Source organism: Aythya marila (genome assembly GCF_965140915.1).
Source record: "Aythya marila genome assembly, chromosome: 14".
Classification (NCBI taxonomy): domain Eukaryota; kingdom Metazoa; phylum Chordata; class Aves; order Anseriformes; family Anatidae; genus Aythya; species Aythya marila.
In genome coordinates, this window is record NC_139055.1 from 10,525,518 (window position 1) to 10,549,861 (window position 24,344).

At 48.4% G+C, this 24,344-nt stretch overlaps 1 protein-coding gene across 1 annotated transcript; it reads left to right on the forward strand.

Annotated features, from left to right (window-relative positions):
• Positions 1-8,148: 8,148 nt before the first annotated feature.
• On the forward strand, positions 8,149-14,135 carry MSX2 (msh homeobox 2). The gene is made up of 2 exons (XM_082771438.1): positions 8,149-8,586; positions 12,178-14,135. Exons 1-2 carry the CDS (start codon positions 8,232-8,234, stop codon positions 12,600-12,602), a joined length of 780 nt encoding a protein of 259 aa, XP_082627564.1. The 5' UTR covers positions 8,149-8,231; the 3' UTR covers positions 12,603-14,135.
• Positions 14,136-24,344: the final 10,209 nt, after the last annotated feature.

Here is a 24,344-nt window from a genome sequence, read left to right on the forward strand (position 1 = left end):
AATCAAATGAAATAAAACCTCTATTAACTGAACCTTAAATATCCAGAGCTCACCGTTATCACAGTCAAACACCCTGACACTGCAAAAATATCTCTGCTTGGTACAGAATTCTGTTTCTCGTGCTTCTTCAGCATTGTCACAATGCTCAGGAAATCAAGACTAAGCTGTTTGCCTGCATCCTGAAATATTTCGAACCACATTGTTATGTAGCATGGTTGTGGGGGCTGACCCATGCCAAGCCACTGACAGGATCAGGGTCCAGCTACAAACCAAATTCTTAAATACAGAGAGTATCTCTAATCATAGTGGTCTTGTTAGCACCACTTTGCAAAAAACAAGTGTCATAAAAAATGTAAAATCTTATTCAACTGTAGCAAAACAGAGATTTCTGAAAATGAGGAAGTGTGGGGAGCTAATATACAAGGAACTTCCCAGTGGAACAAATTGGGATTGTGCACTCAAGAAAATGAGGAATTTTAATAAAAAGCACACAAAACCTGACTGTCTGTTACATGAGGCAAAGCCCTATATAAGAGACTACAATGGCCTGATGGCAAATCGTCTCTGAAAGTGTTCCCTACCCAGAACCTCTGTTGGCAAGCAGCCACCTTGAGCTAGACCAAAATAATAATTAATAACAATAATAATAATAGTTTAGAGACAATGAATGAGGTTGTTTAAAATGTATTTTTAAGTACATAGGCAGAAAGAGTGCTTATATTGGAAAGAGGAGCATTCTCCAAAAGAGGAAATATGGAAACAACACAACTCGGGATATTTCTAACTAGCTTATATGAGCAGCTGTACATGTATAGAACGAGGGAAAGCTACACTAGCAGGGACTGAAGGACTGTAAGCTGGATGAGTTAGTGGTTCTCATCTCTGATTTCTGAGAGGCTGTGCAAAATAAACCTATAAAAATTGTTGTATTGATTTAATTTCTTCATCTGCTAAATTAATATCCTTCAAGCATCTGTATTATCCTAAAATATTATTTGATTTGGTTATTACAACTCTCCGTGCATCACAAATATATATATATATTTATACAAATGAAAATTGTTGTCCTCCTACCAAAGGCTTGGAGCCGATACAATCTGCAGAGGAATTAGGAGCATCCAAATAAATTCCCCACCCCCTGTCCTGCGTAACGTTTCCGGGACCCTGATGGCATTCTCTGCAGAGCTAATATCAGCTCGAAATGCAATCAGAGTAATTGCGAACCCCGTGAAAGAACCCTGAATGTAATTAAATAAAGGAAAGGGAAAAAAAAAAAAAAAAAAAAAAAAAAAAAAAAAAAAAAACCTCCCTGTAACCTTGGAGGGCTGGCTGGAATCCGGAGCGGAATGTGCTTTGCTCGCTCCAGCCTCCGCTGCCCACCCCAGCGCATCCCGTGCCCTGGGTAAGAAAGTGCAACCGCTGGGAATGTGCTGGACAGGGCTGGGTGTAAAAGCGCGTTTGTACTGAGGATTTTTAGCTCTCTCCAGATCCCAGATTGCAGCCAGCCGTGAGCTCACGCCCAGCACGACCGGCCGGGGACAGCGGGCGCACACGGGAGGGCTCCGGGGCAGCCCCACGCATGCAGGAGCGCAGTGCGGGGTGCGGTGCTGCGGGCAGAGCCAGAGGTTGAGTCCCGTTGAGAGCATCCCTCGTCCCAGTCATCAGGCACAACTCAACCTAGTGCCGAAACAGCTTTAGCAGATTGCTCCGTGGAGCACTCTCCCGCCTCTACTCTACCAAGTAAAATAAAAAAGGTCCTTAATCTCATTTCATATTTTTTTTAATTGGAAAAAAAAAAAAAAAAAAAAAAAGATTGATGGAAATGCAAGTTTTCTTTAAATAAATGTTGTTTGAGAAGTAAAGAAATCAGCCAGGTGATCCCAAAGTCGGGCACTCCGATCATCCGTTTGTACAAATTTAAGTTTGTAGCTCAAAATCAGTTTATTGATTGGCTTACTATAACAACCTGGATAATCAAACAGGGATGCGGCAAGTACTGGAGAAAAAAAAAAAAAATCAATCGCAAAGCTGCGATAAATCTGATAATTCAGGGGACTCGGGATAGATTAGGAAAATAAGGACGGGAAGACAAGTGGAAAAAATAACAGACGGCAGATAATCATAATTTGAGTCTTGCAGGAAGGTTGGGACACATCCCCACGCCGTGATTCTACTGCATAAATAGTAGGATTTGTTTTAGGAGCTCCGTCTGAGCACGGGATAATTCAGTGCATTTTCCATCTCCCATCCCGTCTTGTGTTTCCTGGATTTGTGGAGGAAAAACGAATGTGTGAGAAAAATGACAAATAAAAGTTTTTTATGTGCATGTAGTGCATATGATAATGAACTCGGTTTATGGTTTATATGGGAAGATGGGTGTGCGTGGGCAGTCTCTGGGAATAATCGGGTCTTCGAATCTAAATCAATGCAGGAGCTTTTAGTATGTAACTCTCTACACATATTTTTCCTCGCTGAAGTGGATCGTTTTGAGATATTCCTAGCCCAGACGAGCCGGAAGGTCTATGCGATAGCTAAAAGTCACTGAGCAAATTCGATGGAAATCGTTTGCGAACGGAAAAAGAGCCGGCATAAAGAAAAAAGGAGCTCACGGATCATCACTTTTCCCTTTTTGGGGAAAAAAAAAAAAATAAAATAAAATAATAATAATAATTTAAAAAAAATAAAAGAAATAAATAAAAGAGGGTAAAAAAAAAAAAAAAAAAACGAGAGAAAAAAGAACCAAGATATTTGTCCCGGGGATTTCGTGCCGCTCCAGCCCCCGACGGGGCGGGGGCTTGGGGCCGGCCGGGCACCCACCCCTTCACCCGTCTGGGGGCAAACGCATAATTTTTTGTCCACGTTTTTTTCGGGCAGTGGATGTGGGGTGTCCCCCTGGGTCTGCTCGGGACAGCTCCCAGCAGCACGGCGCCAGCAGGTGCCCACGGTTTCTCTTCCCGGGGCCCGATTCTGCGCTCTCGGGAAGCAGCGACGGCTGCACTCGCTTAGAGGGAAGTAAGGTCCTGCCCTGGTGTCCCGAACACAGGGGGACCCTTTGGGACCCGGGGTCCCAACCGCGGTCCCCCTGGACGCTCACAGCAGCCGGCACCCCGCACTCCCGCGGTCCCACTCCTCTCCGCAGCCTCTCCGTGCATCGCCTCCGAAAGGCGAGCCTCCATCCCATCGTCTCGATGGCGGTTTTTCTGCATGTAAATATATCCTCGCAAACAGCTCTTTCCTCCCCTTAAACTTTCCCATGTGTTTATTTAAAAAGTTATTACCTCGGAAAAAAAAAAAAAATCGTTTTCAGTCCTTAAGGGCAAAGCTGCTAACTGCTCTGAGCAGGGAGACATCTGATCTCTCCCAGCTATCCCCTGCGTCTTGCCAAAGAGAGAATAAATATCTGATCGCAACTGAAATACCTGCGTAGAGAGAGGAAGAGAACAACCCTCGGCGGGTGGGAGAGGAGACGCTCGTATTATGCAATAATCACGGTTCATTGTACGCTCACTGTCTTAACGAGTGGATGACACCAGTGCGATAAATAGGAACCATTGTCGGGTGACACAGAGGACAATTATAACGCGTGATTGCACTTACTGCCCATTTCCAGCACGGAATATAGCGCAACTTTGCTTCATCGCAGCCACCTTCCCTATGCACCGGGAGCCGGGCTGCGTGTGCCGGGCAGGCTGAGCCCTCCCCCGGCCTCAGCTGAGGGACAGGGCCCCCCCCGGGGTGTCCGAAGGATGCTCGGGGGAAGCCTTCCCCCGCACCCCGAACCGCCCGGGAGTTGGCTCTGGAGCTAACAGCTGAGCTCCTCCATCCGTCAAAACAGCTTCGGAAATAGGAGTCCAAGAGACTCAAGAAGAGGACCTAGATGGAAGTGGCTATAACCAGAGCTGACCCTCGGAAGCTCTGATGTTTGGCTCGGTTTAATTCCTTTCTAGCGTCTGGGGATAAATGGATAATTTCTATTATTGCAATGCCTTTCTCTTGGTTTCAGGTCTAATCTGGAGCAAGGCAATGAGACAAAAATCTTTCCCAAACTGCTACTTATTATCTCGGCGTACACCTCGTTTCGGGGTAGTACTTAGGCTTGATGCACACTCTGATGCCATTATCCTGCCTTATTTTTCCTAGTCAAATCGGAAGCCTGAACTTAAAAACCTTTTTTTAAAGGACTTCCACACGTCAGCTTCACGGCGACTCATGAAAAAAAATAAATAAATAAAATAAAAATAATAATAATTAAAAAAAAAAAACTAGTCCCTCCACTTTAGAAAATGTCTTATTAACCAAATCGATCATAAAAGTAGAGGAAATTCTTTGGGGGCTGTGTCTCCTGAAGAACAACGCGCTCCCCACTGCCCGTGGGTATTTTATTCCCTTGAGAAGGGCACGGGCTGGTGCTATAGGGAGGGCATCATTCCCGTAGTGATCCGGATCGTCTCCCTCCGGATTTACACCGGTGAGAGGGGGATCTCCCTGCAGAAACCTGGACCTCCCCGCAAGTCACCATGGGCAGCCCTCAGAAACTTTACGCCGTGGCATTTCGCGGTGGGGATGCTGCCCGCGGCCCTTCGGATGGAGGAGCGAGGATGCTGCGGCGGTGCCTCCCCGTCGCCTCCCTCCGCCCCCGGGCTGGGAGAGGCAGGCGGAGGTGGGCCGGGGGGCAGCCCGGAGCCCGGGGGGAGCGGGGGAGGCTGGAGGCGGAGCTGGCCGGGACGGGCCGTCGCTGCTGCTGCTGCTGCTGGAGCCGGTCAAACTGCACAGCCACTTCCCCCAGGAGCTTCCCTTTCATCTCCCCGCTCCTGGCGCCTGCAAAACAGCCTCAGTTTGTCTGCGACGTCTCTCCTCCCCCTGCCCTCCCTCCCTCCCCGGCCCTTTCCAGCTGAGAGCCCCGCCGCGGCTGGCAGGGGCTGATGCTGCCGGAGGATGGGGGGAGACCGAGGGAAGGGGGGCGCGGGGGGCTCCCGGGGCATCTTTGGGATCCGCCCGTGCTCACTGCCAGGCTTTCTGAGGGGGACACACGGGTGTAGGGCTGGGAAACAGCCCCGGGGAGAGGCCAGCCCGAGAACAGAGCGGCACCCGCCAAGCCCCGACGGCCAAGCCCCGACGGCCGAGACCGGGACCGCCCTCCCCGGGAGCGGGGACACCCTGGCGACACTCAGAGGGGACCCCCACGCGGGGGACAGACCCCGGACTCACGTCGGTTCCCCGGGACGGATCAGTTCCCTGCTGGTCTGAGGCTGGGCGCTCTCTCTGAAATCGTGGGTCCGGGAAAAGCCTGAATTCCCAGAAATTTCTTCAAGCCCTGTCCTTGCGAGCTTTCCGTCCCGGCATTCAGTGCCGTGCGGGGCTTCTTTCTCCTATGTTTAATTGATAGGAGGAGGATGAAGGAGGGGAGGGGTAAGGGAGGAGAGAAACCTCCAAGTTCAGGCTTCAGACGGAAAAATGCTCAAACCCCTCTATGGGCTAAGGCTGAAGAAAGGCAAACGACATGAGCAAGCCCTGCCGTGCTCTGCAATCCCCAGCACCCCTGTGGCACCCAAGCCAGCCAAACCGGGCTGGACGAGCCGACTTGTGCTCCTTGCTTCAAGACGCCCTGAGAAGCATGTCCCGTGGTCCCCCTCCTGCCTCCAAGCTTCCCAAAGGAGGACAGCTCCCCAGATCCATGGGGACAGCGTCTAGGCCCCAGCCAGGCAGCCTCGGAGAGGAGCAGCACCCAAGGGACGTGAGCCCCAGCTCGATGTCACCGTGACCTGCCCTCCTGTGAGCTCTGCTTCCCCAGGCGCCCTTCCAGCGGGCATTGACTTTGGGAGCGCGGTATAATTATCTGTAGCATTTTCAGCAGCCCCACAATGGCTTTCCACGGATGGTGCATTGTTCTTGACACACATGCATTGTTCTTGTATGTCCATCAATTCTCATTTACTTGTCACTGTGCAGGAAGCATGGAGAAGGGAAGGGAAAGGAGGGGCTGGAGGGGAGAAGAGGGACAAACTCAAGCCCACAGCAGCAAGAAAGCTTGCAAGGCCGGGGCTGGGAACTGCATCTCTCTGCGAGTATCTCTCAGCAAAGAGAAGCATTCTGCTGAAGGAGAATGGGGATAGCAGAAAGAACAAGTGACGCATAAGTTTGTGGGACAAACTATTATTTTCACCCATGGAAAAAAAAAAATAAAAACATCAGGGTCCTGTTGCTCAAAACGTAATCTGTCTCATTCGGCTTAGCTAGGCTAGTGAAAAGCATCACATCTCGTTGCAGACCTTGCCTGGCTTTAATCGTTAACCCATCGAAGTCTGCAGTAATACTACCAGCAATAAATGACGATTGTACAAACCCTACTATTAGCCCCACTGATCAGTGGGGTTTTGTAACTCGGTTTCTCGTACACTTCCTCCCACTCTTCTTCCCACGCCACAAGCACTTGTCCCGGTCCCAATTTGTCGTGTGTGACACCTGGCGAGGGGCTACCGAGGCTGGAGAGGCTGCCGGGAGGGGGGGGGGTGGATGAAGGGGGGCCAGGAGGACCCTTGGGACCAGCACAGCTCACTCATTACAGCCCCTTCTTCAAGGTGCTCTCTGGCCTGGACTGGCTGGAGGAGCATGGGCCGAAGAAAATCCCAGCAGAACCAATTCCTCTCCCAAAAATATTCTGAACTGTCCTCTAGGAAATGTCACAAACACCCCGGCTGCGGAGTGAGTGGGACACCGTGCTTTGTGTTAAGGGGACCGGGAACATCCAGGACTGCTGCATAGGCTAGCGAGAAGGTCGGAGTCCCAAGCGAGTACCACATTACCTGGTGAAAACCTGCATATTTTGTGGAAGGACATAACCGAAAAGGCTCAGGGAGCATAGACCTGCAGCTGTCCAGGACCAAGCCCACAGCCTTGTCTGAGCCTCCCCTGGAGTCAGGGCATGGAGCGCGGAGCTGAGCGCACAACACCAGACCGGACAGATGCTCTGCCACCTTTCCAGCGTGTTTTGGGTTATACAGCCTCGGTTGTAACTAGTACCAAGACGGATCCCAAACTCTGCGTTTTCTGGACATTAAAAAAAAAAAAAAAAAAAAAAAAAAAAAACAGCGAAAGTTACGGGCACAGCATGAACTAACGCCCAGTGTAAGATTAAAATAATTACGAAAAGAACACTATGCATTTGCTTTTATCCACGCCGTAATTAGAAACGCTTTTAAAAGGATACTCTTTATTCATACCACTGGTAGGAAGCCCAAAAGTGAGAGAATCGCTTTCATAGTACTAGCCTGATATGCCTCTTAATTAAGGACTGCGTGGCCCTAATTTATTAAAACTCATCTATTCATCACGTGTGTAATTGACGCTGGAAAAATAATAATTAGAGATCTAACCTCCGCAGCGTGTTTTCCCTCAGCTCGGCTCCTGCTGCCGAGGAAACGCAAACAACCCCTTCTTATTTTGGGGTAAAAAATGCGAGGAAAAAGCTGCCGCGGTTCTTCGCTGAGTGAGGGTCCAAAACCCTTAGCATACACACACACAGTGCCCTCGGGAAAAAATAAATCTCGTTTTTAGAGGATGCGGCCGGGGTCGGGCAGACCCCGGGAGGGGGCGTCGGGGCTGGGGCGCGGCGGTGCCCGGGGGGCGTCGGGGGCGCGGCCGGGGGGAGACCGATGAGGGCCGGGAGGGGCCGGGCCGGCGGCGAGAGGAGGCAGAGCCGCGATCTTCTAAAGTTTTCCTCTTCGCCTAATCATCAGCCCTTAATTACCCCGGCGGCTCTTTTCTTGCTTTGCTCTGATTATAGCCTTTGGACGGCTCCTTAATGGCACGGCTCCGCTGGCTGCCCGTGTCATTAAGCGCTAATTCATTTCGGAGGGGACTTGTGGGGGGTGGGGGAAGAGGGGGAGGGGAGGAGGAGGGGGAACACCCCAAGCAAAATAAGCCCCGAACGAAAAAAAAAAAAAAAAAAAAAAAAAAGATAAAAATAAATAATAAAGTTTCTCCCCACCCTCCCTCCCCCGAGCCAATGGCATGAGTCACCCCGCGACGTCAGGGCCCAGCTCGGCCTCTGATTGGCCCGCGGGGCGTTTACTCCACTTCCCAAAGGAGGAAAGAGCCGGGGAGCCCCCAGAGGGGGGAAAAAAGGGGGGCGGCTCCGCAGCGCCTCACTCGCGCAGTCCCCGCGCAGGGCCGGGCAGAGGCGCAGCGCAGCTCCCCGGGCGGCCCCGCTCCAGCCTCCCTCGTCACCCGCGATGGCTTCTCCTTCCAAGGCGAAGGAGGTTTTCTCCTCCGACGAGGAGGGCCCGGCGGCCGGCTCCGAGGAGCACCACAAAGTCAAGGTGTCCAGCTTGCCGTTCAGCGTGGAAGCCCTCATGTCCGACAAGAAACCCCCCAAAGAGCTGCCGCTGGCCGCGGCGGGGGGCAGCGCCGACGGGGCGGCCGTGGGCACCTCCAGGAACCTGCTGCTGCCGGGCCACGGCTCCCGGGAAGCGCACAGCCCCCCCGGGGCTCTTACAAAAACCTTCGACACCGCCTCGGTTAAATCGGAGAACTCGGAGGACGGCACGTCCTGGATCCAAGAGGCCGGCAGATATTCGCCTCCGCCAAGTGAGTGGCTGGGGAAGAGGCGGAGGGCAGCGCAGGGCTGCGCGGCGCCCCCGCTGATGGGGAGCGAGGGGAGGCGGGCACCGGGAACCGGGCACCGGGCTCCGAGCCGCGGCCCCGAGCCGTGCGGCTCCCCAGGCACCGAGCTGCGCGGCAGCACGTTGGCTATATCCATCTAGACGCTATATTTCTGTAGATGTTGCTTTCTGCCTGTGTTTACACTTTATATTCATGTTACTTGGGTGTTTATGTACATTCCAAAGTTATATATTTACGCATCTATATATGATTGTATATATGTAAATATAAAATACTTTTTTTAAAAAACTGTACAAACATCAGGATCTCCCTTTCCCCACCTTCGGCTCCCCGGCTGCCACTTTGTACTTTTCTGTCATCCCCTTGCAGTGAGAACTGGAATTTCTCCATGTCCTTCTCGCTTATACGAAATGTTCAAAGCAATCTCCTTCTTGCTCTTAACTCCCAGGAATTCCTTCCTTTGCATCTTGCGCGCCTTCCGTGCGCTGTCTCCCACTGCGGTCTGTCCTGGCCCGGTGGATCTGTCCTGCCTCTCTCATCCTCGCTGCAAGCAGCCTGTCAAAGTTTCTCGGGCTGGGCCTGCCCTCTTTACCCCCCGCCATGTCTCCCGACCCATTCCCACCGCCGTGGGGACACAAATTCGGAGGTGACAGGTCACTTTATAAACCCCTTCGGGGTTTGACCCGCGCTGCTTTGTCTGTGTTGAGTTGCATTTCGCTTTTGGCAAGATCTCCCACTTCCCGTTTTTGTTTTAAAATTTCAATTGTATTAAAAAAAAATAATAAAAAAAAGAAAGAAAGAAAAAAGAAAAGAAAAGAAAGAAATTAAGAGCCCAAAAACTACCTCCAAGAAAAGGTGAAAAGCGTAGCCCGGCAGTGCTTGACTCTGCCTTCCCATCGCCAAGAGCCTTGATGGAGAGGCACCTGTATTAGCAGATCGATCTCCACTAATCTATGCATCCCTGGCTTGCCTGATGAAAACTAAATTCTCTGCTTTATGCAAGTTAATGGCTTTGTAGATGCGAACTGGTTATCAGGACGCTCTTGCAGAATTTGCTCCTATAAACTAATATTACAAGAAGAAAGTTTAGTGCTATTATAACTCATCTCGTTTCGAGACAGTTAATTCGTTTTTGGTTTGAGTCCCTTCTTTTCCTTTGCGATTACCCCGAATTAATTAGATTTCTAACGTGCTGGAAGAAAGCCCGTGAGAGGGATCGGGAGGAAAACAGGCCGCCCGTGTCATTGCGGAGTAGCTCCTCTTTGCGACTTTAATGTACCCTCGCGTACTCAGGAAAAGAAGCTTGTGTTCCTACCCAGACCCCCTCTTTTACAAGACAAGGCCTAATCTTCTCTGGATACTTTTTTTTCCCCCGAAATTCCACTGTTACTGTATTAAAATCAGTAATTGTCGAGATCTGGAAAATAGCCTTGTAAAGGACTTCAGTATCTAGGGAGTTCGGGTCCCGTGATTTCAGGGGGATATGGGGCGAAAAATGATCAGTGATAGGAGCCTTAGCTCGGGAAGGTCCTTCGGCCTCGATCATCTTTCTCATTTCCCTCCTCTCCGGCTCTCGACCCCATCAGAGCCGCGGTGACAGTGCGGGGTAATGAGCAGTGCTCCCGCAGGACGCCCTTCTGTCCGTGGAGGGCTTTGATGTTAGGACGAGCTCCTCGATCTATGATTATTAATATTACAGGTGGGATGAACTAAGGAAGTGATGATTTTTGTCAGCCGGTGGACAGAAAACAGACAATAAACAAGGGGGAAAAAAATCAAAATAAAAAACAGCGGAACAAATAATTGCAGCAACTGCTTTAGGACTGGCACGGGGTAAACAGAACTACAGGCTCTGCTCAGGCGACCGTCCCTGCTTCTTGTCAGAGGCTGGCTGTCATTTAGGGGATAGCTGGGGGAAAAAGCTGGTGGACGTTTGGGTTTATTCCGAGGGCACTATTTGTCTGAGATTTAACTTAAAAGCACTTTTTTGAAGTTTCTCCCGCGCATAGCAAAAGTCGGGATGAGTCGGGCTAACCTGAAACCCGGGGAAGGCGCTGGGATGGGGAGCGATCCCGGAGCGACCGTCGCCCTTTTAAACCCCATCCCTTCTGGAAGCAGCTGGCTTATAGCTGGGTCTTTAGAAATCCGGAAAATAAATCTTTTTCGTTTTAAAAAGAGAGTGGAATAGCGGCGTAATCGGTAGTGAATTTAGTGTAGTTTGCGTCAAGTTTTAGGAGTGCACCAAATGTCACAGTTAGCAGTTCAGTTATTAAAATGCTCTCGTGTGATCGTTAGACGGCATTTGACAAGTTGTTTTCTGAGAGGGATTTATTTTTTTTCGCCTTCAGTATCTAGAATAGTAAGAAGAAAAACTTTGATTTTTCTGATGGAGCTGTTTTCTCCCTCCCTTTTCTGAATTTTTGAACGCTTTCTTCGTGAGACTTTTTTTAATTGCAAGATACTCATTTAATCAGCTTCGCGGACCAGTTTATTTAAAAATAAACACATAAATAAGTGAAAGTTAAAACGGTTCTGAAAATACTGAGAAGTGTGTGAACCAGACATGTACAAAATTTAGGAGCTACTTATGAGAGACTGGGTGACAATTTCTGTATCAGGCTTGGGAGCCTTGTATGTCCCGGGAGTGATCCCAAACATAGCCAAATTGCAAAGTTTTTCAAAACAGCAGAATGCTTTTAAATCATTCTTTTAATTTATTATAGAAATGTAAAATTAATTTAAAGACAACTCAGCCATGTGCCATCTCTGGAACAAGTGCCTAACCTGGTTAGCGTTATAAGAAAAGCACGAAAGGTAGCAGATTTCTTTATTTGTATTGGGTACAGATGCTGCAGCTATGTGGCATAAATATGGCAGATGTCATAAGAACTAAGTATTGGATGAAAAGTATGATACTTGCTGAAAACAGAAATTACTGCTCGAGGAAAAACAAACAAAACTTATTAAGTAGAGTGGAAAGCTGCTCTTGATTTCAATGGTAGAAGAAATAGCAAGAATAACACCCAATTATCCCAAACATAAAAATTATCAGATCCTGTTCTTCAACTGCTGGGATAAACTCTCACAGGGTTGACTTGTTACTCTTGGTGGAGGAATCCTGGAATGGGCTTGTCTCTCGCAGCACAGTGCTTTTGTGAATATTCTGCTTCTGCCTGCATGTTTGTCTTGTGCTGTATTGGGGTTATTCCTCCAGTTCTGCAGCTACCAAGACAGCTATTTTGTGTGCTTTAGTTCCCCATGCTGTGACTGCTAAAGTGATATGCTGGGTATCTCTGAATCCTATTTGCCTACAAGCTATTCCCTTAAAATCACAGAGCCTAACTTTCAGTTCCCAGGACATCTGCTGAAATCCCATAAACTTAAGTTTGTCTAGTAAGAGATTTGCAGTGCCGTTTGTAAAAATGGCCTGTTCTGAGGGTATCACCTGATGGGACACCCCATGTATCCCCCTGGGGTCTCTCAAGTGCAGCATGTCTCTCCAAAGCACCCAGGTCTCCCTGCCTTTGTGGTAACCAGCCTTTTCCTTCCTTGCAGGACACCTGAGCCCCACTGCCTGCACCCTGAGGAAGCACAAGACGAACAGGAAGCCCCGAACCCCGTTCACCACTTCCCAGCTGCTGGCTCTGGAGCGCAAGTTCCGCCAGAAGCAGTATCTGTCCATTGCCGAGAGAGCCGAGTTCTCCAGCTCCCTCAACCTTACAGAGACCCAAGTCAAAATCTGGTTCCAGAATCGGAGGGCCAAGGCCAAGAGACTGCAGGAGGCTGAGCTAGAGAAGCTCAAAATGGCAGCGAAGCCCATGTTGCCGTCGGGGTTCAGCCTCCCTTTCCCCATCAACTCTCCCATCCAGGCCGCCTCACTGTATGGAACATCCTACCCTTTTCACAGACCTGTGCTTCCTATCCCGCCCGTTGGACTCTATGCTACTCCTGTTGGATATAGCATGTACCACTTATCCTAAGAAGATCAGAAAGACAAAGCGACAGCAAGACAGACTTCCTGGTGGATCTTGTCCAAACCTGAGAAGGCAGTACCCCAACCAGTACTGGCCATTCTTACTGCAGGCTTCTAAATGCCATCCCGAGTGTACAGGAGTTCGCGTTAGCAAAGCAAGGCATCCTGTATGCTACAGGTTGGGTGTCTTCTGAGAGTGCTCTGAGCACTCAGAGTCTGATCCTCAAAGAAAAAAAATGTAAAAACAAACAAAAAAAAGAAAAAACATTTGAGCAAATGTAGGGTTTTTATACAGTGCATGTAAAAATAGAATAAAAAGGAATGGGTGAAAAAAATGTTTTATGGAGGCAGAATTTCCCAACACCTTACATGATGGGGCCCAACATGTGTTTAAAGTAAAAGGGGTACATGCCCTAAACCCACACTCTCAAGTGTCATCATTTACTATGGGGGCAGGGGGAGGGAAATAAAAAGGTATAATTAAGGTGTTCGGGAGGGTTTTTGTTTTCTTTGTTGTTGTTTGTTTTTTAAAGAAAGCAGAGCCCTTAGATACAGACACCATGTAAATAGAAATTAGCCCCGGTAGAGTCTGAGTGAAGTTCAGAGCCAGCAAGTTCCTGCATTTCTAGGGGTAGGGAAAGGTTTTTTTTGTTTTGTTTTTCATCCCAAACATCGACGAACCTTTGCAACAAGATGAGGGGCCCTTAAATGCAGAAATTAAAGTATCAGCTTTATCCACATTTGGCTCTTGTAATGCCTTTATCTGTATAAATTAAAATTTATTGTTTGTAAAGCACTGTGAGGGGAGGTAGAGTGCAAGGGAAAGTTATTAGGCATTCTAGTCTTTATCTCTTCCTACTGGTGTGCTTAGAAAACTTTGTCTACAGCCAGGTAACCGTGGCTCTGCAATGGTTTTTGAAAACAATTGAAAAGGGAGGAAGGCAGTTTCTGGGGAAAGAAGACGTGGGTTGTTTCCACAGTGGTGGTGAGCAAGGGCTGTCAAACTCTTCTGTGGAGACGTTTGGTATTTTTTGTTAGTAATTACAACAGTCTATATTAAACAGAAGAATCCCCCATGTCTTCCTCTCTTCCCTTTGCAAAGGATGCTAATGTTAGTGACTCATGCTTCTAAGGAGAGATCCAGGTATCAAAATCCAACAGCATTACTTGTAGGATGGTGGGGTGCCAAGAGACTGCATAACCTCTGTCCCTGTGGGAGCTCCCCAAGTGCTGGCAGTGTCTTCCCCGGGCTTCTCCTTGTAACTATTGTATTATGTGTATTACTCTTGCTGAACTTTGTGAGAAAATTCCTCCAAAGTCTATGGAGCACTGAAGGCAGAGATTGTCCTGCATTTATTTTCTTAGCATGTTGAGAAGAAAGCAAAAAGAAAAGGGCAGTAAAATGAAAAAAAGCCACGAGGTTTTGCTGGTTATAGTTTGTTTTGACCCAGGCACTGTCACCGCCCGGGACTCACTATAGATGAACTTCCTATCTCCCTTCCCCTCACCCCCAATCTTCCATTATAGGAAAGTCCCTTTGAAAGGGATGCCTTGTACAATTTTATATATTTTATTGAAGATTTATTATTTCTTATCTCTTATTTCGAATTAAATTAAAAAAAGAAAAAAAGAAAAAAAAAACATGTTTAATCACGTGTGGGTCTGTGAGTGTTTGGAGTTCTTTAAAAGGTAACTTCTCTCCGTGTGTGTTTTGCAGTGCTGGGTCAAGTTCAAAGGAATGTTTTGGTTGCCTTTATGATTATTTCCCCTTCTGAATCTGAATTAAAGCCAAATTTGCAGCACATGAAGGTGAATTGCAAGTCAACAATTCAAAGTCGAAAGCCAAACCTTTTATGAGGTTTCCTTGTTTTTAACAACCCCTTTTAGGCGCCTCTGTTCTTTACAGCATCATATTCTGGTGATGTTTCCACTGCTTTTCTTAGCTCGTGAGCTCTTCTCTTTTGCTCAGGCCTCTCCCCTCGACTCGCCTTTCCCCTGACCTCAAAGCCGTCTCTAGCGGGTTGCTGCTTTCAGCCCCAGACACTTCTGGGTGTCCTTTAGTGCAGTGAGGGCTGGGCAGGGACCCTGCAATACTCCATCACAGTGGCATTTCAGGACTCCCACCTGCTGTCACCCTATTCCCTATCTTCTGGGGCAGCCTCCCTAAAGGGACTCTCCTGTGCTGCCTGGAGAACAGGTGCCTAACCATATTCCTAGCCCTCTCTGGTGGGGGGCCCTCGGGTGTGCGGGGATGAAGGGGGTGCCTGGGAGGTCAGGGACAGAGAACCGTGGGTCTCCAAATCCCATTCCTGCTGGCCCAGCACGGCACCTTGCATTTTTCTGTAGGAGTCTTTTAGGGGTTTAGGAGCAACCTCTGGGCTCCGAGCTGGGCCGGGAGGTGCATTTACCTCCACTGGAGCAGCTGGGCGATTTAATTCAGCCTCACTCCGATGCACGGAGGAAAGCTTTCCTCTGCCCCACGCTGGTCCTTGGGCTCCGGGGGAAGGGGTCTCAGCACCCTGCAGGATCGGGCCTCGGCTGTACGAGGAGGAAAGGGCCGGGGGGGTGTGGGGGGATAGAACAACTCCCGAGCAGAGCTGCCTGGAGGGGCTCCGGGCAACGCGGATCCTTCCCGGCCAGCCCCACTCGGCCAGCTCCCTGTTAACCTTCCCGCTTCGCGACTGTAGGGAACAAAGCTGGGGGAATCCAATCTCCACGCAGACTTTTCAAATTAGCATTTACTGCCGGATAAAAAACGGGAGACAACCGCTCCTTTCTCGGGCTCTCCCTTTCTGAAGCGTTATCCCCTTAACTCCGGGGCAGCGCGAAGCCCCCTTCGCCCCTCTCCTTCCTTCTCCAATTGTGCCGAGTGCTTTCTAAGCTGGGCCGGGCCGGTTATAAATAAACCAGCGGTATTTTTTAACCTTCAGTATAAATCAGCTGTGTCAGGGATTACAGCTAAATCTTTTCGCTGGAAACTCTGAGCGCAGGAGCTTTGTGTGTGTTATGATAGATCCTTAAATGGATACAGATTTATTGCAGAACACAAGGGTGTTGAAGGAAAAGCTTCCAAAACTCGGTTACAACCTTTGGTATGGGAAAGGCAGGACGGATCCGTGACACCTTCCCCGAGCTTGCGGATGGCATGACAATTCACCCTGCGCCCATTATTAACTTGTTCCAATTAAATCCTTCAGAAAGGCCGAGTTAATTGAGTATTATATTTTATTACGAGGGAGGTGTCAAGCTTTACTCATGAGACTTCATCATCGGCCTAATGGGAGCTGCCCCGCAGGCAGATCTGTAACTGAATAAATTACAGCAAGGCAGGGAAATCAGAATGCTACCATTAAACGCGATGCACTTACTGAAATTCCTCCTCTACTTTCGCAAGAGGCTGTGGAGGTGTGGCTTTAATTAGTTATTTTAATGCAAAGTTAAATTGTTCCCAAAGTATTTTCTGACACAAAGCAGATGCGATGATTAGAAGTTGAGTGAGACTGAAAGGAGTTGGCATCTGTTCCAGGTACATCTATATATTTTAAATTTCCAATAGAAAGTGAAAAATAATTAGAGCAATAAATAATAAACATTAAAAACAACTCGATAAATTATCCCGATCCCTAAAATCCCGACCTGCTGAACGGTAGCTCAGGCCAGCCGGGCGCAGCGCAGGTCTCCCGGGACCTTAATTCACGAGGTATGGATTTGTTGACATAAACAGTTAGGAATGGGCTCTCTGACTCGCTACGGCCAAGCGTTCATTACCTAAAGCCACGGGCGCTTGGAGCCTGCATTTCATGTTGTCACATTGCCTTGTCAAAGCCCGGAATTCCTGCGTTTTATGGGGAAGGAGGAACGCTCGGTGGCTACGGCGCGTCTGCGAGCCGGCGTGCCGGAGGGCGCAAGGCTTCAGCACCGCCGGGAGCCTCGCTGCGAGGCCAGGGGCAGCCGGTACCGGGTTCGGTGGGGAGGCACAGGCTTCACCAGGAGGCCTCCGGCTCTTCGGCCCGGCTCCCGGGGCCGCAGCGCCCGGAAGGAGCCGGCTCCCGACTGGGCACCGGCTCCCGGCAGCGGGGCAGGACCGGCCACCTGCTCCATCGCCGCGGCACCCGGGATGGGGATGGAGACCCCGGGGACGGGGACGTAGCTGACCTCCGGGCCGGGCAGAGCTCGGGGGGAAGCGAAGCCCGGCGGCGGCATCCTTCCCCCGGCAGCCAGCCCCGAGCCCCCGGGCGGTCTCCGCGTCGCAGGCAGCCTGCGCCGGGGATTTACACGCACCCACGCAGCATACGGGGACACGCGTGTGTGTGTGTGCACACGTGCATCTCTATACTGGCCAACTATTTCCCTATAGACTCCAGGTGTCCCGGCACACAAATACCGTGGGCACTGCCAGGGATCGCCAGATTCGCGCACGCCCGGGGTGTTGCAGGATTTCGGGGGGTGGGGGGGGGGGGCGGGAGTGCTGTACACGCACAGGAGGAGGAGGAGGAGAGGAAGCCAAAGGGCGACCCACGAGCCCCACAAAGCCCCGGTGCCCCCCGGCCCGCTCCGGGGCTCCAGCAGGAGACCCCAAGGAGACCACGCAGCTCCCGCGCAAGCAGGCGGGGACCCGCGGAGCCCCTCCGGTGGGTCCGAGGCGTAACGACCCCGGGGCTCTTCAGGCAGAAGGTCATCATTTTGCTTTCTCTTGAGCGTATTTCCCCCTACTATTCATGCCCAGTTTAGTTTCGCCGCAGATTTGCATATATCTGCTTATTAGAAAATTATAAAAAGGATGTAGAAGTCGTTAAACGAGACAAAAAAAAATCACAGAACAAAACAAAAAACTATTCAGGGTTGCTGTACTTCTCTCGTGCCTACGATCAATAACCATTAAGAGGATTTTGAAAAAAGAAAAAAGAAAAAGAAAAAGAAAAAAAAAAAGCCTTTTCTGGGGGTCATTTCTGGAAGTTAATCTACTTTAAGCAGTGCCCACATTATTTGCCTAAGAAGTCCCTCTAGCAAAATAAAAACAGAGAGGTTATTCCGATTTTTCCCTGCCAGAGCAGGGAGGACATTTTTTCCAGTGAATTGCATTAACGGTCTGAGGGCAACTGCATCGTTCATCCCCGCACTGGGAAGCCCAGGAACGAACTGCCGCACGGCTCACACGCCTTTTCGGTGTCGGACGCCACTGTGAAAGAAGAGCGGCTTTGGGGTCTTTTTTTTTGTTGTCCATTTTTTTTGTTGTTGTTTTGGTTTGATTTTGAGTTCCTTAGTCCCTCGATGTGTGTTTCCCACCGTAATCCATAAGGCATTTGGCGGGTGCTACTAGTTGCACGAAAGGAATAAAAATCTTTCCATCCATTATATTTCAGTCTTTTAACACCAGAGCAATTCTGTCCCTGCTGTTTTAGTGGAAATACCGGTCTATAAAGCTGCAACTGCAGTATATTTTAAAATGCTACCAATTTTTTTAAAAGGGGATTGGAATAATTCTGCTTTGCTTGGGAAGGAAAACTCTCAGCAATGTATGTACGATTAATGTTTTATAACACTGTTGAAGGAAATTAAAAACATTCTGTGATAGTCTTACTGTAAAGGCAGGTCGTTTTGGCAAAATGTTGTGTATATGTATTTCTTAGATGGCTGTGTTTTGAATAAGCAAGAATCTCGTAAAGAAAAAAAAAAAAAAAAAAACACGTTCCTTAAAAGTATGCGCTACCCGTTTTATTAAACTGATTATGCCAGCGTTCGACTCAAAGTTTGTTTTAAGTAGGAATATTTTCCCAGACGTGTAATGGATTGCTTGAAAACAGAATTCTTTGCTTTTTAATGACCTGTAATGGCCAATTCATTTCAACTGCGCTTATCAAGGTGCTGTGTTAAATAACAAACCGGTTCTTGAAAACAAAAAAGTCATAATGAAAAATAAGCAGTCAGAATAATCTCCCATCTCCGAGCCAAAAAAATGCAATAAAATTAATTTAAGACTGTCAAAACATCAAAGCTGAGAAAAGGAGCTGCTAAAATAATGTCTCTTGATAAGGAAATAATAAAAACACACCAAAAAATGTCTACTCAATAAACTCCACTGGATTTGGGGGTCTGTGCTATATTTTATTTGGTGATGAAAGCACTTTGATGTCACTGTATTCCAAACAATTATTATTATAATTTTAAACAACCTGGTGTTTTCCATTACTAACGGCTTACGCTTTGAAGTTACACCTCATAATTTCTTAAATTAAATAAATCATTTTAAGTTTGCACTGGGAGCCTTTTAATAGCAGAGAAAGGAATATCATTATCTTATTGAGAGGCAATTGCAGTGGCTCCAGTTTGGCTGTAGCTGGGGGCAAAGTGGTGCACTATAACAGACATACTTTATTAGCCTCCCATAACTCTTGAAAGAACATTTTTATATTTTCTTTGATTCCCCCCCCTCCCCCTCTTGTTTTAAAGCTGTCCCAACCTTTAATTACTGCCTAATATGAAAAGCATTATTTTTTAATGCTGTGTAATTTACCAGAGGCAATAGGCCAAGTTAACAATTGTTTATTAGGGTTGCTGTTTCACACAGGGCAAAGAATGCTGTTCCAAACCCAACTTTTCATGGGTGGTTGCACTAATTAATACAGTGTCTGAGACTCCTAGGGGGTTTTTAATATTAAAGCCTATGGGGCGGAACGGTTTTTAGAAGTCCAGCTCCTGCTGACGTCCTCCTCCCCTCCCCAGTGATTTCTGCTGCTTTCAAGCTGTTTTGATCCGAGGGAAAAGTCGGCAGCGGGAGGGGAGCGCCCTCGGAGCCTTCCCGGCCCCGCGGTGCCCCGGCGGGTGTCGCACCCCGCACCCTGCGCCCCGTCGAGGTTGCGGCGCCCGCCCGAGCCCGGGGCTCAGCCCCGAGGGGTCTGCGCTGCTCCCCCCCGGATTTTCACCCTTTCGTCCCGCTTTGATTTCTGCCGGCCTTCCCCTTCGCCGTAACTGAGGACGAGGCGGGCGGTGCCGCAGAGGCTCCGCGAGTAACGCGGACCCCCGAGGGCTGGCACCGCGGAGGCTCCACGGGTTCCCCGTCAGCCCCCCCCTCACGCCCTCCCCTTTTTGCCGATGCCAAAAAGAAAACCACGCGGCTCGACGGATGCGTTTGTTGCGGGGTGCTTCTCCATCGCTGCTGCCGAGAGCTTAATTGGGCTAATTCATTAGCCCTTCACGGCGAAGCGGGTTTGTGTCGGCTCTGCAGAGCTGCGGTGCTCTCAGGGCTGTGACTCGGATCCCGGGGCATCCCCGTACCCCAAATCCCCGCCGTGCCCCTGCCCCGGAGCTCCCGGTGGGTACCACCCGGTCACCCCTGAGTAAAGGAGCAGGAGGATGCTGCGGCTGGGGCACCCCGCTCCTCTCCTCCTCTCCTCTCCTCCGCCCCCGGCCGGCCACTGCCCCCCCGGCGGGAGACACGGGACATCCATCAGCGTGATAAATGGGGGTTACTCACTCCTGTTCTCCCTGCTAGTTTATTTTCTTAAACTACCGGGCAAAAAGCGTAATGACGGAGCAGACAAACACACTAACAAACAGACGACAGCTTTATGGATGGAGCTCTGCTCCGAAGGCTGAGGGGTGTTAAAATCCGAGCTCCGCCGCCTTTGCCCATTTTCGCCACAGGCCGGGTCACTTCAGCATTTTTTTTTCTCTTTTTTTTAAGGAAAAAAAATCCCTTGGCTGAGTTTTAAAGGAGGAGACACTTATGGATTTATTTTATGGGCTGACCAGGTCTGTTCTCCCTGCTCCCTTCGCCGCTAGCTCAGCTCCTTTGCAAATCTAATCTGCTCGGCTCCTTTGCTATTTTTTATGTTGGACCCATGCGTTTCTCCTCTAAGCCTTTCTCCTTTTTGATGTAGCGAGTCAATTGAAGAATGTTGGTCTCGGTTATCAATCACCCAGCTGGGGCTTAAAGGGCTCGGGCTAATCAGATTTAATTGCTCATGTAGCGCCACTCCTGCCCTGGGCCACGACCGACTTGCTCAATTAAACCCCAAATACCTGCAATCAATAAATAAGGAATGACAACACATTTAAGGGATTTATCCAGCAAAGGAATTGAACTGGAAACAGATTACAACCGAAAAAGGCTCTTTTATAATTAAACGTACACCTCTTGCAGAGGGAAAAGCTGTGTTTAAAAAAAAAAAAAAAAAAAAAGAGAGAGAGAGAGATCTTGTTCCCTTTGCCTGAGGAAAGGAGAGATGCGGGTATTGCCTTCCGAGAGGCTATTCCCGATCATTTATTAGCTTATTTATAGCCCGGTAAAATGCGGAGCCCTGTGCGGTGCTGAGGCCTCAGCACATCCCACTCGGCAGACAAGGCAGCTCCCTCTGCTTCTGTGCCTTTCCCTGCAGCCCACGGACTCCGAGCCCCCCACAAGCATGTTTTCTGTTTAAGCAGGCTGGGTAGCATTGTGAGGTATCATCACTCAACAACGTGAAAATGTTATTCCTGATGACTTAAAAAAAAAAAAAAAAAAGGGGGGGGGAAGATTTGTTTTTCAATACTCTAGTTTGGAGCATGGTAGTAATTGACCATGATCAAATAATGCTGAACATGCATAAGTAATTGCTTTTGGCATATTTGCCATTCCATTTTTAGAGGACTATGTTGAAAGTGGTAGATGCAAAAAGGGTTTGTAAAAAATATTACTTCAGACCATCCAGTCATGCTCCTGGAGTCCAGAGTTTCTGCATTGGCAGCCACTGTCTTTTATTAGGATTAGGTTGTAAAAATTGCCCCTTCAGCAGATCTACTGTCAGTGCTTATGGAAAGAGCAACAAGGGGGAAGAGAGCAGAGAGATGTGGAAGCGGGCCACAGCCTGGAGGAGTCCGAACGAGGCACTCCTGCTCTGCAGTCAGGCTGTGCTGAGCTGGATGTAGCAAAGAGTGTGATTTGCAGAGAGTTTTGCTCTATTCCACTCCCAGCACTTGAACTGGGGAACCTCAGTGATTCAGAGAGTTCCCTGCACTGTTTGGGACAAATAACCCCACCAATCTGGGCTGGAAAACAGCTGGCAATAAGTGTTGTTTCTTATCCCTGATGCCAGGCTGCCAGATTTGGAGATGGGGGGGTGATTTCAGCTGAGTGGACACATCAGAGGGGAATTGTCCATCTGGGGAGTTCCTCTCCCCTCAAACCTCTCATCCACCAAATATCTCAACTCTGAGCTTTACTCTAATTAAACTTGTATGCTAATCACTCTGTAAGTGGTCATTTTTTGCTTTAGGTGTGGAGGGGATGCTGTCTGAATGCTTGGGTCCCATGCTGGTTTCCCATGGCTCCCACTGGGATGCACATTAGTCAGACCCTAATGTAAGCCCACCTGTAGCCGTGCCACTCTGGTGCCATTTCTGATGCTTTTGGTGATGGTTCTGTAAAACAATCTTTGTGGGAAGTGAAGGTAAAAATCTTCATAGCAGTCAAGGTGTTGATTAAAAAAAATAAATAAATCAATTGTCAAAGGAATATTTTGTAAGGACTTCTGTTTGTTTGTGCCTTAGCTTGGTTTCCTAAGGAAGCCAGGATTATATGATCAAACTGTTACAGCCTTTTGAACTCCTGGGCCAACTCCAATCAAAATTGACAAGGGGGCAGAGGTCTCAGAAATAATCAGGTTGCTGTGATTTTCGCCAAAATAGACTGCTGGATAGCAGAGAGAGATCCTGTTAAATCCCTACTAAGGCTGTAACCAGAGCTTAGCTCTTAAGAAACACTAGAGGAGCTAAATGAGAGAGAGTGCAACATTATAAATATCCCAGCAGCTTCTGCCTCAGACACTAGAGATGGCAGCTATGAGGCACAATTACCAAGAAGTAGGCTTCGTGTGTTTTGCTGCTTGAGGAAATACTTATTGGTTGCATTCATCTTTCTTGGCCACTTTCTGGACCAAACTGCCCTTTGACTTGGAGAACATCAAAGGGCAGATCTAGGCACCAACAGAGTCTTCTGGGACAGTTCCCAAGATGTGGTTAAGAGCATTATCTAAGGCAGTAAAGTGTACAAACACCTCCCCAGGCTTCCTTGGAGGAAGCCCGAGGCTTGGCCGTGGCCCAGGAGCCTGGCAGATGAGTGGTCCATGAGTGCGTACAACAGGGGCTTTGCCCTCATGGTTTTCTCTGTTTTTTTCCTATAATCAGAGTCCCAGTCCACATCGTGTTTTTAACAGATGGATCTAAAATCTGGCAAGCAGCAAGGAAGGGAGAAAGTAGCTCTCAGCTACTTAGATGAGCCTCAAAGCAGGTTCTTGACAACCTTTTTAAAGCAGTAAAATAGATCAGGGGACAACTAAGTAGTTTCATTTAGACTGTGAAATTTGAGCTGATATCTTTGCCTGGAAGAAGGCATCTTTGTTTCTTGCACTCTCAATCCAGCCTGAAAAACAGTGCCATTAATTCATGTTTGATACAATTCATACTCAGCTAGATGCTACGTGGTGCTTGCTTTTGAAGTTGGTATGTGCAGCCACACTTCCAGGTTTGGGGTGGTGGTGCCAGTAAGAGGGTGGGTGGTACTGTAGACAGGCAAATAGACCCATTCACGGGAGAGACTTTACTTCCTAGCCCAGAGAGAGCACGATTCATAACTCGGCAGCAAAGGGCAGCAGCCAGTCATTCCTTCTACACTGCTACAAAAGCAATGAGACCTTCCCTGGCAAGCCAAGTGCAGAATGAGACATTTCCTCCTTGCTGATGCCAAGTCAAACTGGGCCAGTTTGGAACAGCTCAGCTAGCCAGGTTGCCAGCTCACAGTTGTCTCAGAATCTAAGCTGTCATTTATAAAAATAAAAGTACATACACTTTTGTCGCTATTGAAAATGCTCCTAGCATTGACAGTTCTGAAAATTAATATAATGCAAATACTATAATCATAAAAGACTTCCTGAGCCTGTAGAAAAGCCAGGTCCTACAGTTCCCTGGGGAGAGAGAGTTATTTTACTCTATGTCATTGGAGTGTTAACTCTGGAGCCTAAGGAAGTCAGTCAAGCTAGTAAGTATTTCACTGTCCATAGGAAATCAAAAGTCTCATTAAATGGTATCTAACTTTAGCATCATACACAGCCAAACTTGGGATAAACTAAAGGAAATTTTAGGAAAAATAGAACAAGGGAAAACAAATATGACCAGATTCCTTCCAGAGCACACAGCTGCCTACGCATACTCCAGCTAATCCCTTCTGGCAGATTTCCTTTTTTTTTTTCCAGATCTGACCATTTCCCCTCTTTTAAGACTTTTTGCTGTTTGGGGTGAGGGGGGAAGGGAAGGAAAAGGAATGAAAATGGAATGTTACAAAAATCTGCTGTATACAATGCATGGGAAGAGATAGACGGAAATGCTGCATGGCGCCAGCTACGGGGAGATTAAATATTGGCCCCACTAGGACTGAAAACTGGAGTGGGAACTGGTTTGTGAAGGAGCAGCAAAGGCTGAGGATCAAATTGCACAGCATGAAGTGGAATCACCAATGAATTTAGAACACAAAAATCTCCCAAAATATCTGGAGTAGTATATTTGTTCAATATCAAATTTCTGTCCTGCAAGATAAGTGAACAGAAATCTTACACGTTAGAATCAGTGTTGGTGGATTCTGACTTGGACTTCACACATGTTCACATTTGGTGAAATAAGGACCAGTGCTTCCTCTAGTCTTGATCTTAAACAGGGAACTGCGTGTCTGATATCTGTGATATGCCAGTTTTATGTACTACCATCTTTCACTGCAAGA